General features: G+C 44.8%; 1 protein-coding gene across 1 annotated transcript; it reads left to right on the forward strand.

Annotated features, from left to right (window-relative positions):
* The first annotated feature begins 13,772 nt into the window (after positions 1-13,772).
* Positions 13,773-16,234, forward strand: LOC127345567 (histone-lysine N-methyltransferase family member SUVH9-like). The gene has a single exon (XM_051372053.1). It carries the CDS (start codon positions 13,887-13,889, stop codon positions 15,861-15,863), a length of 1,977 nt encoding a protein of 658 aa, XP_051228013.1. The 5' UTR covers positions 13,773-13,886; the 3' UTR covers positions 15,864-16,234.
* The last annotated feature ends 591 nt before the right edge of the window (positions 16,235-16,825 follow it).

Below are 16,825 nucleotides of genomic sequence, written 5' to 3' on the forward strand. Positions count from 1 at the left end.
ATTTCCAGTAGATTCCCTAGAGGCCCGGCTGCCACCGGCTGGTAGGACAAAAGATGTTGTGCAAGTTTCTCATTGCGAGCACGTACGACTATATATGGAACACATGCCTATTGATTGATTAGTACTTGGATACCGTTTTATTATTATCTGCAAATGCCCTACCTTGATTGTTACATGAGTTTCTCTCATCCATGCAACGCCCGTTCATCCATCCCTGTTCCTACAGTATTTTAATCCTGCTGTTTACTATAATCACTACTGCTGTCTTTATTACTCTGCTGCTGTTATTTCACTACTGCTACTGCTATAAAACTGTTACTACTGATAAACTCTTGCGAGCAAGTCTGTTTCCAGGTGCAGCTGAATTGACAACTCCGCTGTTAAGGCTTTCAAGTATTCTTTGTCTTCCCTTGTGTCGAATCAATAAATTGGGTTTTACTTCCCGCGAAGACTGTTGCGATCCCCTATACTTGTGGGTCATCAAGACTATTTTCTGGCGCCGTTGCCGGGGAGCATAGCTTTATTTGGAAGTTCACTTGGATTGATATTGTTCGCTGCAAATTCTCCATCATGGGTAAACCTCGCGATTCTAAAGTCGCCATATTACCATCCACTACAAGAAAAGGTACAACTCTGAGTACCTCTGCTGCTCTTGATTCACCATCTGTGATAGATAAACTTGTTTCACCACCACAAGCTTCACATGCTGGTACTTCTGCTAGATCTGAAAGTTCCTCTTATAATTTTGATGATGCTTCTACTGTACTTGATAATGATGGTTCGTTAGGATCTTTTCTAGATGCTACAATTGCTAGGTCTAGACAAATTGAAAATACTAAAACTCCATTTGAAAATGCTGCTACACCTGTTAATTCACCTGAGTCTGTTGAATACTCTAGTGATGATCCTGATGAAGATTATGTGGAACTTGATGATGATTTTATTGATAAATGCAATGCTACTACTGATGCAAGAAAAATTAAAAAGTTGCTTGCACAACATACTGTTAGATATAAGCTATCTCCTGATCCTAAATTTGCCACATCTCCTATAAATATTAAGGATAAGGATTATGATTTTTCTCTTGATCTATCTCATATAGGTATTGTTGAGAAAACACCTTTTTGTGGTACTGAAAAAGAAAGTGCTGTTGAACACATGATTGAGCTGTCTACTATGAGTAGCTTGTTTTCTGATGATGTTAAGAAGCGTACTTATTTCATTGCTAAAAAAATTCCATTCTCATTAAAGGATGATGCTAAAACTTGGTATAATAGTTTGCCTCCTGGTTCTATTGATAGTCCAAGTGATTCGCTTGATGTTTTCTTTCGGAAATACTTTCCTGCTAGTGCTCAACATATTGCTTTGCAGAAAATTTATAATTTTGACCAGGAAGATGGAGAGAAATTGCCTGAGGCTTGGGCAAGATTTTGCTCTCTTATCAGAGCTCGGCCTGGACATGATTTGGAAAAGCATGATTTACTTGATATATTTTATAGTGGACTAACCATTGAGTCTAGGGCATACCTGGATAGTTGTGCTGGTTGTGTTTTCAGGAAAAGAACTCCAGACGAAGCTGAAGAATTATTGGCTAGAATAGGCCGGAATCATGATGATTGGTCTACACCTGAACCAACTCCGACACCGATATTGAAGAAGAGGGGTACGATTAAGTTAAATGATGAAGATATGAGGGAATCCAAGAAGTCTCTTAAGGAGAAAGGTATTAAATCCGAAGATGTGAAGAATTTACCTCCCATAGAAGATTTATGCAAGATAACTCCCCCATCATCCATGATTGAGGTACACTCTCTTGAACGCTTTACTAGGGAAGATATTCCGTATTCGAAACCTCCTGCTCAATGCTTAGATGAGTTTGATAATTATATTGTTAAGCAAGAAAATTTTAATATGAGAGTAGAGAATCATTTAATGGAAAATTCTCGAGCTATTAGTGAATTGCATGGTATTGTGGAGAGAACCTCCAATGATGTTAAGATGCTTGTTAAACACTTTCATATGGTTCGAACTCAAATTGATCAACTCACTAAAGTGCAAAATGACTTGTTAAAAAATAATTCTAAAGAACAACATGCTTATGAAGTAACAACTAGAGGCAGTGTTTCTACCCAGGATCCTCTATATCCTGAAGGGCATCCCAAAAGAGTTGAACAAGATTCTCAATGAACTGAAACTAGTGCTCCATCTAAGAAAAAGAAAAAGAAACATAAAATTGTTGTAGAATCCTCTGAGCCTGTTAATGATCCTAATAGTATTTCTATTTCTGATGCTGAAACTAAAAGTGGTAATGAACATGATAAAGATAACGATAAGAATGATGCTTCTGATAAAGAAGAGGTTGGAGAAGAACCTGAAAAGCATGCTAAAAATAAAAAGTATACCAAAGACGATTTTATTGCTAAGAAACATGGTAATGAAAGGGAACCTTGGGTTCCAAAGCAAATGCCTTTTCCTGCTAAGAAACTAAAATCAAAGGAAGAAGAACACTATAATAAATTTTGTGATTGGATGAAACCTTTATTCCTGCAAATCCCTTTGACTGATGTTATTAAATTGCCTCCTTATTCAAAGTATATGAAATGTATTGTCACTAACAAAAGGAAAATTCCTAATGAGGAGATTTCCACTATGCTTGCTAATTACTCTTTCAATGGCAAAGTTCCAAAGAAGCTTGGCGACCCAGGTATACCGACTATTCCTTGTTCTATTAAGAATAATTATGTTAGAACTGCTCTATGTGATTTGGGAGCGGGTGTTAGTGTTATGCCTTTTTCTCTTTATAAGAGACTATATTTAGATAAGTTGATACCGACTGATATATCTTTGCAAATGGCTGATAAATCTACTGCTATTCCTGTTGGCATATGTGAGGATATTCCTGTTCAAGTTACTCAGAACTGCTTAATATTAACTGATTTTGTTGTGTTGGAAATGCCTGAAGATGATAATATGTCTATTATTCGTGGGAGACCTTTTCTTAACACCGCAGGGGCTGTTATTGATTGCAATAAAGGAAAAGTCACTTTCAATGTCGATGACAAGGAGCATACTGTTTATTTTCCCAAGAAGATCGATAAAATATGTGGAGTTAATACAATTTCTAATTTGAGATCTATCAAAGTGGGAGATATTGATTGTCCAATATATGAGCCAAAAGAAGAATATAAAACTCTTGTGATTGGATCCGTATCAATACAATACAAGGTAACATGATTGATTTGAGGTTTAATTCTTCTTATGTTATGTAAAATTTATTTGGTGGCAAGACTTGATCACCCTTGTTAACAAGTACATTTTATATGCATAGAAGAGCTAAACAACATTTCTTTCTTCCTCCACTTGCTTTACTTGCTGTAGCACTATTTATTTTGCAAGATGCTTTAGTTGTTTAGAGGTTTGCAAATCTTTTTCTGCCCAGTAATAATAAATTTAATACCCAGAAATGTGCGTTTTTCAAAGTTTTCAAAAATTCACAAAAATTATACCGTTGGTCTTATTTTTCGAAGAGGCACCTGGGAACACCTGGGGATGACCAGTGGGGCACCCCAGGGTGGCACCCCATAGGCCGGCGCGGCCAGCAAGGGGGGCGCGCCTCCCTGTTGTGTGGGGCCCTCCTTGCCCCACTTCATCATCTTTTCCACTCATTGCACTCTCTCCCAAAAAACTCATACTCATTTTCTCTCACTCGCGTTTCTGCTCAAGAGCTCAAGATTTCTCGATCTCTTTGCTCAGCCCAGATTTCTGTCTGAAATTTGGTACATTTGCTCTCCGGTATGTGACTCCTCCGATTATCCAAGTAGAATTTTGTTTGGTTGAGTATATCTTGAATATTTTGCTGCTGTAGGTAACATGTTTAGTGAGCTTGCATGCTTGTTCTAAGTTGTAAGAATTAGTTTTGATGCATGTTTAGTACTCTAGCAAGTTCCTATAGTAGTTTCCCTCAATTATATGTCACCAAATCAAATTTTATAATGTTTGTTGAAAAATTTCAGAAAAGGAAGATGGACAACTATAACTTTGGAGAAGTGTTTGAAGGACAAACGACAAGCACGGGGAGACCCTCAAGGTCATCCACTCGGATTAGACGATCCTATAATGAGGATGTCATCGCACCGAGCTTCGAAGTTGAAGAGGATAATGGAGTCCCTAATGCTTCATCTTTTCCATGCTATAACTTTTTAAGTAATGCAGGGTTGCTTGATGATTTCCTGGTCCTTATCAATAATGTGGGCTTAACTTCCTATATGGAAGATGAGAGGGATCAATACTACACGCTAACTGATACGTCTCCGACGTATCGATAATTTCTTATGTTCCATGCCACATTATTGATGTTATCTACATGTTTTATGCACACTTTATGTCATATTCGTGCATTTTCTGGAACTAACCTATTAACAAGATGCCAAAGTGCCGATTCTTTGTTTTACGCTGTTTTTGGTTTCAGAAATCCTAGTAACGAAATATTCTCGGAATTGGACGAAATCAACGCCCAGGGTCCTATTTTGCCACGAAGCTTCCAGAAGTCCGAAGAGGAGGCGAAGAGGGGCCACGAGGGGGCCACACCCTAGGGCGGCGCGGCCCCCCCTTGGCCGCGCGGCCCTGTGGTGTGGGGCCCTCGTGCCGCCTCTTGACATGCCCTTCAGCCTACAAATAGCCTCCGTTGCGAAACCCCCAGTACCGAGAGTCACGATACGGAAAACCTTACTGAGACGCCGCCGCCGCCGATCCCATCTCGGGGGATCCAGGAGATCGCCTCCGGCACCCTGCCGGAGAGGGGATTCATCTCCCGGAGGACTCTACGCCGCCATGGTCGCCTCCGGAGTGATGTGTGAGTAGTCTACCCCTGGACTATGGGTCCATAGCAGTAGCTAGATGGTTGTCTTCTCCCCATTGTGCTATCATTGTCGGATCTTGTGAGCTGCCTAACATGATCAAGATCATCTATCTGTAATTCTATATGTTGCGTTTGTTGGGATCCGATGAATAGAGAATACTTGTTATGTTGATTATCAAAGTTATATCTATGTGTTGTTTATGATCTTGCATGCTCTCCGTTACTAGTAGATGCTCTGGCCAAGTAGATGCTTGTAACTCCAAGAGGGAGTATTTATGCTCGATAGTGGGTTCATGCCTGCATTGACACCGGGACAAGGATGAGAAAGTTGTATGGTTGTGTTGTGCTGTTGCCACTCGGGATCAAACATTGATGCTATGACCAAGGATGTAGTTGTTGATTACATTACGCACCATACTAAAGGCACTTGTCCATTGCTTTGCAACTTAATACTGGAGGGGGTTCGGATGATAACCTGAAGGTGGACTTTTTAGGCATAGATGCAGTTGGATGGCGGTCTATGTACTTTGTCGTAATGCCCAATTAAATCTCACTATACTCATCATGATATGTATGTGCATGGTCATGCCCTCTTTATTTGTCAATTGCCCAACTGTAATTTGTTCACCCAACATGCTGTTTATCTTATGGGAGAGACACCTCTAGTGAACTGTGGATCCCGGTCCAATTCTCTTTACTGAAATACAATCTACTGCAATACTTGTTCTACTGTTTTCTGCAAACAATCATCTTCCACACAATACGGTTAATCCTTTGTTACAGCAAGCCGGTGAGATTGACAACCTCACTGTTTCGTTGGGGCAAAGTACTTTGGTTGTGTTGTGCAGGTTCCACGTTGGCGCCGGAATATCTGGTGTTGCGCCGCACTACATCCCGCCGCCATCAACCTTCAACGTGCTTCTTGGCTCCTACTGGTTCGATAACCTTGGTTTCATACTGAGGGAAACTTGCTGCTGTACGCATCACACCTTCCTCTTGGGGTTCCCAACGGACGCGTGTTGAACGCGTATCACTAACTAAAATCTTTGTTGAGAGCTTTCAGTTCAATAATAAGCACTACCAACCATCAGTTGCATTCAGGATTTATGGTGATCCTATTACTATGAAGTTGAAGGATTTTTGTACTGCATTGGATATTGCCCCTGTAGGTACAGTGAAGAAGATTGAGAACAATCCCAAGGCTTTGCTGGAGCTCTATCGAGGAATCACCAATGATGATTGTCGCACCATTCAGCGTGGCAAGATAAGAAACATTCAACTCCCTGCCATTAAATATTTCGCTTACTATCTTGCTACTAGCATTCTTGGTAGGGAGAACACTAGCAATATCTCTAGTTATCATCTTGCTTTCCTAGTTGCTGCACTCACTAGAGAGACGCCTTATCATCTTGGTGCTCTTGTTGCTCGTCGTTTGTCTAACAATGGGCCTATTTTTGGAGGAATTGTTGCATCACGCATTTTGGCATATTTAAATCTTCCTCTTGACCCTACTGATGTGAAATTAAATCCTATAAGGCTTGATATTTCTGCTATGAAGAGTCACCAATTTGTTACAAATGACTCTAGCTTAGATGATATTGTCTATAGAATGTTGTTTGCTGACGGGGAAGAAAGGGAAATCCCTTTGCCACAGCCAGATTTGTTCAGTATTCACAGGGAACCGTGGTCGCGCTCTAAGGAGGATGTGGAGAGCAGCTGAAGATACATGGGTTCCACCAGCAGCATGACTCCGAGGACGCCGAGCCCTCCCACGACTACACCGTCATGTATCCTGGTGCTTCTTCCAGCACATACCCAGAACATGATCCATCTTCGTCGTACTACGGAGGTGCTACTTCATGGGCACCATGGGATTGATCTCCACTTAGGCCAAAAGCCTGAGCTTGGGGGGAGGTATACCGGCATCACTCATTCTTTGCATATTATGGTTGCTGGATACTTGTATATACTTGTTTAGCTTCTTAGAGTGGTTTTCTAATAAGAGGGAGATGATATTTGGGGAAGTGCAGCCTGAAAACAGATTCTGGACTGATACCAAAAAAATTCTCAAAAACAGCCAGAACGTTATTTTGCGAAGCCAATTTTTGTGCATGTTCCCCAGGTTGTTATCTAACTTTCATTAGTTGAACACTTTTCGAGCTGGGCAGCGGAAGAATTTCTTAAAAATCGATTACTGTACTGCTGTCAAGTTTGGCAGATTTCTGCTGCTTTGTGTTTATGTGACTCTTCTAGTTTTTATTTTCTTGTTTTTGCTTTGTTTCTTTCCTAAAACACAAAAAGACCAAAAATATTTCTGTTGTTTCTGTTTATCATTTGCTTATTTTGGTTTCTTGCTTTCATTTTTGCTTTATTTGCTATCGTTGGTTTGCTATAAGAAAATCCAAAAAGATTTTGCTTTGTTTGCTTGTTTCCTTTTGTTCTTGTTTTCAATTCGAAAACACCAAAAATATTTTCTGTTCTTCTTTGGTTTTGTAAAGTTCATTTTGGAGTTCAATGGTCTTCGGTGGTTGGAGCTTGGTTTTCACTCCATATTATTCAAGCTACACAAGTGAAAGGGCAATAATGACGATCTACAACAATCTGATTGTGGTGAGAGGCTGGTATGAACTCTATTTGTTTTCATTTTTATACATATACTCATCCATGTGAGCATGCTTAGTTGGTTCATGTGAGGTATATGTCATTTAAGAAAGTCTAGTAGTTCATGATCTCTCATGATTAGCTCCAATTTATTAATATGAGTAGCATGTCATAAATATTTGCTTGCATTGCTTTATTCATAGATAGATATGACATTGTGGTATCCTCCTCTGAATAATTCACTTGAATCAACTTGGCACATGCTCACGCATGCATATGACTGAACAAAAGTCAATTAAGCCTCGATGATTTACTTTACCTCAGAGTTCTTGTATCACTTTTATGCCTCCGTTAATTTATTTTGTCGCAAGCATGATTATGACGATTCTTTGCTCTCTTGATTGTCGCTTCCCAGTCTATTGCTAGCCTTCACTTGTACTGAGCGGGAACGCTGCTCGTGCTTCCAAACCCCTGAAAACCAAGTTATTCCAAAGTGTCCACCATAAATACCTATGCATGGCATTTCAAACCATTCCAAGTAAATTCTCATGTGCTACCTTTAAAAACCTTCAAAATGCTTCTCAATTTGTGTTAATGTTTTATAGCTCATGAGGAAGTATGTGGTGTTTATCTTTCAATCTTGTCATTTACTCCTGACAGACTTTCATAATGGACTAGTGGCACATCCGCTTATCCAATAATTTTGCAAAAAGAGCTGGCAACGGGGTTCCCAGCCCCAATTAATTAACTTTCATCAACAATTCTCTTCACATGCTTTGCCCTGATTTATCAGTAAGCAACTTAATTTGCAAATAGACACTCCTCCATGGTATGTGATTGATGGAAGGCACCCGAGGATTCGGTTAGCCATGGCTTGTGTAAGCAAAGGTTGGGGGAGTGTCATCCATAATGAAACTAAAATACATGTGTAAACAAAAGAGAAGGGGGATGATCTACCTTGCTGGTAGAGATAACGTCCTTCATGGGAGCCGCTCTTGAAAGTCTGGTTGACGAGGTAGTTAGAGTACCCATTATCAGTCGTTGACAACAACAAACACCTCTCAAAATAATTTTACTCCTGTTTTGCAAATGAAAAGCTCTAGCACATGTTAATCCCTGCTTCCCTCTGCGAAGGGTCAATCTTTTACTTTTACATTGAGTCACCATCCTTTCTTTGAGCACTTTCTTGAGAGCACAACTGTCATTCTTAGTATAATATGCTTGTCCCAAAATGTGATTAACTGTGGTATAACTTTGATGCTTTTATCTTTGATAATCTATACTTCCAGTCTTTCCATGAACTTCGAAGGTGCCCGAGCATTTATGTTTTGTTGTACAAATACGGGCAAGCGAGATACCACTTTATCATATCCTTTTATGAACATTGCAATCCTGCTGATAGACATGATTCATGATGCTTATTGTTAATTTGTTGGTACCTTTTCCATGATTGACATAGCTATTGGATGATTTCATTTGCATGTATCTTATTATGAATTGCTTAAGTACTTGCCATATCATGAGAATATTTACATCATATGAACAGATGTGTTCGTGAAAGTTCTTTTATCGCACTCAGTTGTTAACTGAATTGCTTGAGGACAAGCAATAAGCTAAGCTTGGGGGGAGTTGATACGTCCAAAACGTATCTACTTTCCCGAACACTTTTGCTATTGTTTTGCCTCTAATTTGTGTATTTTGGATACAACTAACACGGACTAACGCTGTTTTCAGCAGAATTGCCCTGGTGTCTTATTTTTGTGCAGAAATTCAACTTTCAGGAAAATCCTCGGAATTTATGTCGAAGGGCTTATTTTTCCAGAAGAATCACGGAGCCAGGAGGGCAGGCCTGGGGGAGGCCCAGGGCCCCCACACACTAGGCCAGCGCGGCCTGGAGGGGGGCCGCGCCGCCCTAGCGTGTGGCCCCCTCGGCCAGCCTCTGACGCCCCCCCTCTGGACTACTTAAGGGTTTCGATCTAAAAACGCGAGACGAGAAGTCGAAGTCGCCAGAAACCATCCAGTACGCCGCCACCGTCGCGAAACTCCGTCTCGGGACCAGAAACTCCGTTCTGGCACCTCGTCGGGACGGGGATTTGGAGGAGATCATCGCCATCATCACCACCAACGCCTCTCCATCGACCAGCCATGTTTCCCCCATCCATGTGTGAGTAATTCCCCCGCTGTAGGCTGAAGGGGATGGTAGGGATTGGATGAGATTGGTCATGTAATAGCATAAGATTGTTAGGGCATAGTGCCTAGTATCCGTAATTGGTACTTTGATGATATTGTTGCAACTTGTTATGCTTAATGCTTGGCACTAGGGCCCGAGTGCCATGATCTCAGATCTGAACATGTTATTGTTTCATGATGATATTCATTGTTTTATGATCTTACCTGCAAGTTGTATACACATGTTGTTGTCCGGAACCCGAGGCCCCAAAGTGACAGAAATTGGGACAACCGAAGGGGAAGGTGGTGATATGAGGATCACATGTGTTCACGGAGTGTTAATGCTTTGCTCCGGTGCTCTATTAAAAGGAGTACCTTAATTTCCAGTAGATTCCCTAGAGGCCCGGCTGCCACCGGCTGGTAGGACAAAAGATGTTGTGCAAGTTTCTCATTGCGAGCACGTACGACTATATATGGAACACATGCCTATTGATTGATTAGTACTTGGATACCGTTTTATTATTATTATCTGGCTCCACATGTCACTTGCGATCACAAGTGTCTACCTGCCATCAATTCTGGACGCATGGCCCCGCATGTCAGAACCTGGTGGGCCCCGCATGTCAGAGCTTAGGTGGGCCCGGCATGACAGAGATTTGTGGGCCCGCATGTCAGAGCCTGGTGGGTCTCGCATGTCATAGTTTTGTGGGGCCAACCTGTCAGAGTCCAAACCCTGCATGCCAGAACTTGTGGTTCCCGTATGTCAGAGCTTGGTGGGTCCTAGGTTGTTGGAGATATGCCCAAGAGGCAATAATAAAGTGGTTATTATAATATCTTTGTGTTTATGATAAATGTTTGCATACCATGCTATAATTGTATTAACCGAAACATTGATACATGTGTGTTATGTAAACCACAAGGAGTCCCTAGTCAGCCTCTTGTATAACTAGCTTGTTGATTAATAGATGATTATGGTTTCGTGATCATGAACATCGGATGTTATTAATAACAAGGTTATGTCATTGGATGAATGATATAATGGACACACACCCAAATAAGCGTAGCATGAGATCAAGTCATTAAGTTCAACTTGCTATAAGCTTTCGATACATAGTTACCTAAGTCCTTCGACCATGAGATCATGTAAATCACTTATACCGGAAGGATGCTTTGATTACATGAAACGCCATTGCGTAAATGGGTGGTTATAAAGATGGGATTAAGTATTTGAAAAGTGTGAGTTGAGGAATATGGATCAAGAGTGGGATTTGTCCATCCTGAAGACGGATAGATATACTCTGGGCCCACTCGGTGGAATATCGTCTAATTAGCTTGCAAGCATGTGACTAGGTCACAAGAGATGACATACCACGGTACGAGTAAAGAGTACTTGTCGGAAACGAGGTTGAACTAGGTATGGAGATACCAATGATCGAACCTCGGGCAAGTAAAGTATCACATGACAAAGGGAATCGGTATCGTATGTTAATGGTTCAATCGATCACTAAGTTATCGTTGAATGTGTGGGAGCCATTATGGATCTCCAGGTCCCGCTATTGGTTATTGGTCGGAGAGGAGTCTCGATCATGTCCGCATAGTACACGAACCGTATGGTGACGCGCTTAAGGTTCGATGTTGTATAGTAGCTTCGGAATATGAGATGGAGACCAAATGTTGTTCGGAGTCTCGGATGAGATCCAGGACATCAAGAGGAGGTCCGGAATGGTCCGGAGAATAAAATTCATATAATGGAAGTCATCTTCCGGGGTTCGGGAAAAGTTTCGGTGTTTTGTCCGGAGCTTTTAGAAGGTTCTAGAGGGCCACCGGTGGGCCCACCACCCCGGGAGGGGCCACATGAGTGCTACATGGCTTAGTGGGCCATGCACACTATGACATGTGGGCCCAAATCGGCCAGCCCCTTAGAGATAAGATTTAAGTGATTTAAATTAGAGATAAGATCTATCTCTAGATTTGAATGGTTTAAATAAGAGATAAAAGTTTGGGGAGAGGTTTATCTCCTCCCCCCTTCTTGGTACGACTTGGAGAGAGGTGGGGACAGCCCTAGCCACCCCTCCCTCTATATATAGAGGTGAGGAGGATGGCCGGCCACCCCAAGGTTCCTTCTCCCAAAAACCCTAGATGCTGATCTCTCTCCTCCACCGCTAATCTGCTCCGGCTTGGCGAAGCCCTGCAGCTTTTCTCCTCCACCACCACCATCACGCCGTCGTGCTGCTGGGATTCCGAGGGGATCTACCACACCTCCGCTGCCTGCTGGAATGGGGAGAGGACGGGCTTCATCGACACCGTACGCACGACCGAGTACGGAAGTGCTGCCGGATTGCAGCACGGACGATCGACTAGATCAACAACGAGATCTAATCTCGTAAGCTTTGGAATCTTCGAGGGTTAGTCTCACATCCTTCTCGTTGCTTCAATCTTGGTAGATTAGATCTTACTTCTTCCTAGATTGGATCTTGGTTTTTGTTCATGTTCACAGTAGAAATTTTTGTTTTCCATGCAACGAACCCATCATAGGTCGCATTCCCATCGGGCCCACATGTTGCCGTGGGACCTACTGGATTTACTAGGTGTCCCACCTGTCAGCTACGCGTTGTGGTGTCCTTGGGCCAGATTGGCTGACTAAAGGCTGATGTCTAATTACGCTTCTTTTCTTGTAGACAGTGTTGGGCCTCTAAGTGCAGAGCTTTGTAGAACAGTAGCAAATTTTTCTTAAGTGGATCACCCAAAAATTATCAATTTTTTTTTTAAATTTTAGAATTTTTATAATATTTTCCAATTTTTGATATTGTAGGATTTTTTATTTTCTAAATTATTTTTAAAAAATAAAAAATGTATTTTTTGAATATTTTGAATATCTTTTATTTTTTGATTATTTGATTTTAAAAAAATTCCTTCCTTTGAAATTTTAGATTTTTTAGATTCTTTTCTAATGTTTGAATTTTAAGGATTTTTTTTCATATTATTGGAAAATTTAGTTTTTTATTTCTAAAAATTTAAAATTTCTCTATTTTTTTTTATTTTTTTGAAGTTTTAAAATTATTTCATTTAAATAGTTTTTTCCATTTTTCCTTAAATGTTTTTATTTTATTGGACTTTTTTGAAAATCTTGAATTCCTCTTAAGAGGGTTGATATGATACTAATATCATATAGTATTGTAGTAGCATAAGAGTAGCTTAACTACATAATGCTTAGAAGTTAAGCGTGCCTGTGTTGGAGCAATTTGAGGATGTGTGATCTAGTGGAAAGTCATGCACAAGAGTAGCTTAATATGACCTATTGGAAAGTCATGCATAAGAGTAGCTTAATTTTCAATATCATTTGAGATACGTTCGTATGTTAGTAGATGTTCCAAAAATTCAAATATTTTTTCCCAGATTATTTCATTTTTTATTTTTCCTGACTATTTTGAAGTTTTTTCAATTTTTTTGATTTCTTTTGAAATTTTAAATTTCAAAATACGTGTGCCACAGAAAGTAAAAAACGTGCGCCACATATATGCAGTTTCCTACTAGTGGCAGCGAGGGCACCGACCTTGACCGCCAGATCTGGTGCATGCACTTCAAACTAATTCAGTATTGACGCTGCATAGGCGCTCTTTGCCATCTTCGACTCCGACCTCCGGAGCGCCGTGGAGAGGAGCAGCAACACTGTCGACTAGCAGATGCAGCTCGTATGCATTGATGACCTATATCTCCTCGGCATAACGCCGAACTCCACTAGGGTAACATACTCAAAACCTAAACTTCTAGGGTCTAGCTTTCCCTCTCCCGGTCACTCCGGCTTGCGAGGTTGCTAGATGAGAGGGGGAGTGGAGCCCGTAGAAGGGTGACGACTCTCAGGGTAGGAGAAGAGAGGGAGGGGAGGGGAAGTGGGTAAAAATTGCATATGTTTGTCTTGTTCGGACTAATTTTGGCTGCTCCCGTTCGATTTGAAGTGTGTAGTTTGAAACGGATTGAACTATGGCCATAGATTGGCGAAGGAGCAAAGAAGGAGGCGGATAGCGCCAAAATGCGACCCACCTATTCCCACCCCGAATTGGCAACAGAAGTCAGGGAATCAGAAAAAGCGAAAACTGCCCACAGAGGAAACCTGAAAAGGAAATGACCCTCACTCATATTCGTGGGACGGCACCGCACGGCATCAACCACAGCCAAGCATTTCCAACGCCGCGTCCGTCCTTGAACCCCCAAAAACCCTCTCCCTCCGACCACACCCAGCGCCGCCGACCGATCGCCGATGGCGCCCTCCGCTCCCCCGCCGCCGGGTCCCCGCCTCCTCGTTCCCAAGCCCGACCCCGACGCGCCCCCGCAGATCCCGCTCACCCCGGAGCTCTGCGCCGCCCTCCGCCGTGAGTACATCAAGCCCGACCCCGACGCGCCCAAGCCCCAGGCCGACGCCACGCCGCTCACCGCCGACCTCTGCGCCGCGCTGCGACGGGAGCTCGAGCCATCCCCCGACGACCACTCCGACTTCGCCGACCGCCTCCGCCTCACCCAGCAGCGCCTCGACCACATCTCCGCGCGCCTCTCCTCCGCGCCGCCGCCACCGCCTCCCCCGCCTTCGTCCCTGCCCCCTCCCCCGCCACCGCCACCGCCTAGGCCGAAGCGGGCCTGTTCCTCCTCCACCGCCAGAGCCGACCCGCCGCGGGCCTCTTCCCCGAGCACCATGGGCAGGAAGCGCTTCCGCGGCCTGCCGAGCGCGGAGATGGTCCGCGCCACCGTCCCCACGGAGGCGGACATCATGCAGGTCCGCACCCTGGCGCGGCGCGCGCGCCTCACCTTCGAGGCGCTCCGCGGCGTCTACGCCCGCCGCGCCGCCTCCACGCCGCCCACCCGCGGCGTCCGCCGCAACCGCGCCGACATGCGCGCCCTCAGCGCCATGATCTCCGCCAACCTCTGCCTCTACCGCGACAAGCGCATCGTGGGCCCCGTCCCGGGCGTCTTCGTGGGCGACGTCTTCAACTACCGCGCCGAGCTCCTCGTCGTCGGCCTCCACAGCCACGCGCAGGCGGGCATCGGCTTCGTGCCCGCCAGCCTCGTCAGCGAGGGCAAGCCCGTCGCCACCAGCGTCGTCTCCTACGGAGGCTACCTCGACGACCACGACAACGGGGACGTGCTCCTCTACGCCGGGACCGGCGGCCGTCCGCGCAACGGCCGCGCCGACCAGGAGCTCGAGGGCGGCAACCTCGCGCTCGCGAACAGCTGCAAGTACGGCGTCGAGGTGCGCGTCATCCGCTGCCACGTAACCGACGCCAGCCCCAGCGGCAAGGTCTACGTCTACGACGGCCTCTACAGGGTCGAGTCTTCCACCGACATCCCCGGCCGCAGGTTCAAGCTCGTGCGCCTCCCCGGCCAGGACCCGCTCGGCAGCAACACCTGGCACGCCGCCAGGAGCCTCGTCGACGACCTCGACGCAGGCCTCCGCCGCCCAGGCTACCTCACGCTCGACCTCTCCAGGGGCAAGGAGGCCATCCGTGTCCCCGTCTGCAACACCGTCGACCAGGACAGGTCTCCGCTGGACGACACCAAGTACATTGCGCGTCCCCGGTTCCCGCCGCCCAGGCTCGAGAGCCGCCGCAGGTGCTGCGGGTACAGGGCGTCGGCTGCTTCGTCCAAGTCCAGGTGCGCCTGCGTGAAGAGGAACGGCGGCGGCGGCCCGCCGTACAACACGGACGGCACGCTCGTCAAGGGGGTGCCGATCGTGTACGAGTGCGGCGCCCAGTGCGCGTGCCCGCCCAGCTGCCCCAACCGTGTCACGCAGCGTGGCATGAGGCACCGGCTGGAGGTGTTCCGGTCCGCCGAGACGGAGTGGGGCGTCAGGACGCTGGACCTCATCCAGCCGGGCGCCTTCATCTGCGAGTTCAGCGGAGACGTGGTCGCCGCCGGCGCGTCCACGGACTGGGACGGCTACGTCGACCCGAGGAAGTTCCCGCCGAGATGGAAGGAGTGGGGAGACGCCTCTGGGGTCGCGCTTCGGGACCACGAGGGACCTCCATTGCTTGCACAGTGCCCAGCGCCGCCGGCGTACGTGCTGGATGTGTCCAGGAGGAGGAACTTCGCGCCATACATCTGCCACAGCGGCGCACCCAACGCTTTCATCCAGTTCGTGGTCTGTGGCGATGAGAGCGACTCATTCCCTCACCTCATGGTGTTCGCTCTGGAGACCATCCCACCCATGCGTGATTTGAGCATCGACTACGGCATTGATCAGTGATCATCAACTTGGTTTGTGAGATGGGGCAGTCGTTAGAGGTTGGGCTACATGTTGAATCTATCGTTCTGAAGTTGTTGGCTCATGAATTTCTTGACATTTTGGACAGTATTAACGACGATTTCTTCTTCTCGTTTTAGGATACTGTCATGTATGCTCGACTTTATTTGGATAGCCATTTGGTCGTTTTTTTTTTGTACTACTAGCTTGGTAGGGAGAAGTCTTAAGTGCACAAGATACTACCAGGGTGTTGTGCTGGTCTGGTTGGTGGCTTGAGGGCAGATTGAACAACTTCATATTTATGTAGGGAAATAAAATCAAACCCTCTGGACCTCACTGTTATTTAAGAACTGCATTGTGTATTTATGTGGTGAGATTGCCTTTAGCTGAAATGTCCGTCTCATTTTCATTCTCAGTTTGTGGATTTGTGTTATACAGTGTGCAAGCGAGAGCTTGGAACAATGTTCCCGTGAGCAATGGGTTTCACTGACTGTGTACTGTGTTGCCGACTTGATTCCGATATCAGCATGCCAATATCACTGTGTTTAATTTTAATCTCCTGGAAATTATTGCACTTGCATCTGTTGAAAAACGGGCTGAGCTCTATTTCACAGCTAGCAAGCTCAGTCGTCTTCAATTTCTCTGTGTCACTGCTAGCAAGCTCAGTCGTCTTCAATTTTTTATATGGAAGTTCGTTTGTCTTCATTAATCACCTGTTCACCCTTCAACCAATTTAGTAGAAAAAGATGAAGTGACAGTTTGAAGTGGGTTGAGTTCAAACTATTTTTTTGAGCACATTGTGGTATTTGGACAAGTCCCAGCTTAAGAAGAGAAACACATTGTGCACATACCAATCTATTCAGTTTTCTTTTAAGAAGCAAGGTGGAACTGTATCCATAGGGTAGAAGTAACAGTACTTCTACTGAAGGAGGGGTGAGCCCAGCCAAACATGTCTACTATGAAGG

This window comes from Lolium perenne, chromosome 3 (assembly GCF_019359855.2).
Source record: "Lolium perenne isolate Kyuss_39 chromosome 3, Kyuss_2.0, whole genome shotgun sequence".
Lineage (NCBI taxonomy): Eukaryota > Viridiplantae > Streptophyta > Magnoliopsida > Poales > Poaceae > Lolium > Lolium perenne.